The sequence below is a fragment of the Monopterus albus genome, unplaced genomic scaffold (genome assembly GCF_001952655.1).
Source record: "Monopterus albus unplaced genomic scaffold, M_albus_1.0 scaffold269.1, whole genome shotgun sequence".
In the NCBI taxonomy this organism is placed as follows: domain Eukaryota; kingdom Metazoa; phylum Chordata; class Actinopteri; order Synbranchiformes; family Synbranchidae; genus Monopterus; species Monopterus albus.
Genome location: NW_018128149.1, coordinates 115,801 through 118,186, shown reverse-complemented (window position 1 = coordinate 118,186; position 2,386 = coordinate 115,801). Strand labels below are relative to the sequence as shown.

Sequence of the window (2,386 nt, the reverse complement as noted above, 5' to 3'; positions counted from 1 at the left end):
AACACTGGACTTCAAACAACTTGGGCTATGAGCTTCTCCACCCTTCCTCCAGACTCTAGGACCTTGGTTTCCAAATAAAATACAAAACTTGCTCTCATCTGAAAAGAGGACTTTGGACCACTGGGCAACAGTTCAGTTCTTCTTCTCCTTAGCCCAGCTAAGACACCTCTGTCGTTGTCTGTGGTTCAGGAGTGACTTGACAAGAGGAATACGACAACTGTAGTCAAATTCCTTGACATGGCGGTGTGTGGTGGCCCTTGATGCCACATTCTTGAATCGATTTTGCTTGACAAGCCTCTCAAGGCTGCAGTTCTCTTGGTTGGTTGTGCATCTTTTTCTTCCACACTTTTTCCTACCACTCAACTTTCTGTTAACATGCATGGATACAGCACTCTGTGAACAGCCAACTTCTTTGGCAATGAATGTTTGTGGCTTACCCTCCTTGTGAAGTTGTCTTCTAGACAACTGTCAGATCAGCAGTCTTCCCCATGATTGTGTAGCCTAGTGAGCCAAACTGAGTGACCATTTTGAAGGCTCAGGACACCTTTGCAGGTGTTCTGAGTTGACTAGCTGAGTGGCATGTCACCATATTCTAATTTATTGAGATAGTGATTTGGTGGGTTTTTGTTAAATGTGGGCCAAAGTCATCACAATTAAAAGACCCAACGGCTTAAACTTCTTCAGTCTGTGTGTACTGAATTTATATAATACACGAGTTTCACTATTTGAGTTGAATTACTGAAATAAATGGACTTTTCCACGATATTCAAATTTATTGAGATGCACCTGTGTATATACAAATGGAACAGCACAACAAAAATTTCACAGTTGTGTTTTTTGATCTTTACAGTTCCCACAAAATGGTGATCGATTTGAGCCGCACTTTGTTTGGTGCTAATTAGCAAATGTTGGCAAGCTAGCATGCTACACAGAGCTGCCGGAAATTCGTGCTTATTGTCCTCTTTGTATTTATTTTATATCTATACAGCTTTTCACTGAACTCTTGTCCAAGTTCCTACCAAATTTTGTTGCGATAGCAACGTTAACCAATTTTATCTACACAGCGGATCCGTGCAACTGGCTTCACAACAAGAAACGGGCCATAGCAAGGGCGTGTGAGGATATGCAAGAGGTACAAGGACAAAATTTAATTTATGTATCCTTGTCAAAATTAGGCTTGGTCTACTGTATACATATAGTTGGTTTAACGTTGCATAAAATGTTGGTTTTCAGTTGATTTTGTCCCTAGAGAGAAGGCTGACGGAGCTCAGTGACAACCTTCAGAAGGTCAGAGATGGCTTCCTGGAGAAATCAGCTGCTCTGCGGAGGATGCCGGATGATCAGGTGACGTCATCCAATTGTAGGGGCATACGTGCACGGGGCAGGGCCAGCACGTGAATAATGAAAACCTTAGATGTAACAAAATATCCAAAAGCTAAACATTCTGCTAATGCTAGCTAGCATGTAGCCAAGATGGAGATCTTTGTTACGTAGTTTGAATATTTGTTTTATCCATAAAGGCAAAATCTGTGGCGGACATTGTAGGAGACAGTGTTGAGGAGGACACAGAGAGCACCTCACTGAAGGCCCAACATGCCAAGTTTTCCCAGCCAAAGACCAAGCAAGGCCTGTTCGCCAGCATCAGGGATGCGGTTACTTCCCCACGGAAGGGAACGAGCGGCCGAGCTCTTCGGAGGGCGGTTCAAACTGCGCAGACCTGAAAGGCTCAGCATCAAGACAAAAGGAGAGGTTCCTTTAGGTTTTTGAAAATTTCCTGAGGACAGTTTAAAGGGACCTGGACAAAAAACTCCAACAACTGTGAGAAACAGGAAGTGACTGATCACTTTTCTTCAGGTCATGTTTTTTGTGTGGAGATATTTTTAATACGTTTTGTGCTTTAATAAAATGATTCTGAAACTCCTAGACATGAAGTTGTTTATCTTAAAGGTGCAGTGCGCACAAATGGAAAATATTCCTAATCATGTCCTCATTAGTGACTAAGAATTTTTTTTTTTTTTTAATCATCTTAGACTGTGCCTAATATATCCACACAGGGAGTGGGTCTCCTCATGGAGGCCGTTGTGTAGCCCAGTACAGCTCTAGTGCTGCTTGGAAGATGAAGATGAACAAGGAACAAGAAACAAAGGATCAATTTTTCACAAGGGAAAAAGAAGGGATCTTTGAGTAACTGAATGCTGCTAAATTTTATTTATAAACAAGTTAAAAAACACTACAGTTTAGGTTTAATGTTTCAATTATTTTTCAAAAAAATATAATGGATAAGTTCTTATGACTCGTTCTTATTAGAAGAAGCTGAAAACTTTACAGATTTATTGAAAACATGTCAAACACTAGAAGCGGAATTAAAGCTATAGAAAATCACTGC

The 2,386-nt window shown here is 40.9% G+C and overlaps 1 protein-coding gene across 1 annotated transcript in view; it reads left to right on the top strand.

Moving 5' to 3' along the window:
* Positions 1–1,890, top strand: part of LOC109972783 (kinesin-like protein KIF20A) — a 13,526-nt gene extending 11,636 nt beyond the window's left edge. Inside the window, exons 16-18 of the mRNA XM_020621913.1 lie at positions 1,065–1,132; positions 1,234–1,344; positions 1,521–1,890. Of these exons, the coding sequence (XP_020477569.1) occupies positions 1,065–1,132; positions 1,234–1,344; positions 1,521–1,721 (380 nt within the window). The 3' untranslated portion in view covers positions 1,722–1,890. The remainder of the gene's footprint in view (positions 1–1,064; positions 1,133–1,233; positions 1,345–1,520) is intronic.
* The last annotated feature ends 496 nt before the right edge of the window (positions 1,891–2,386 follow it).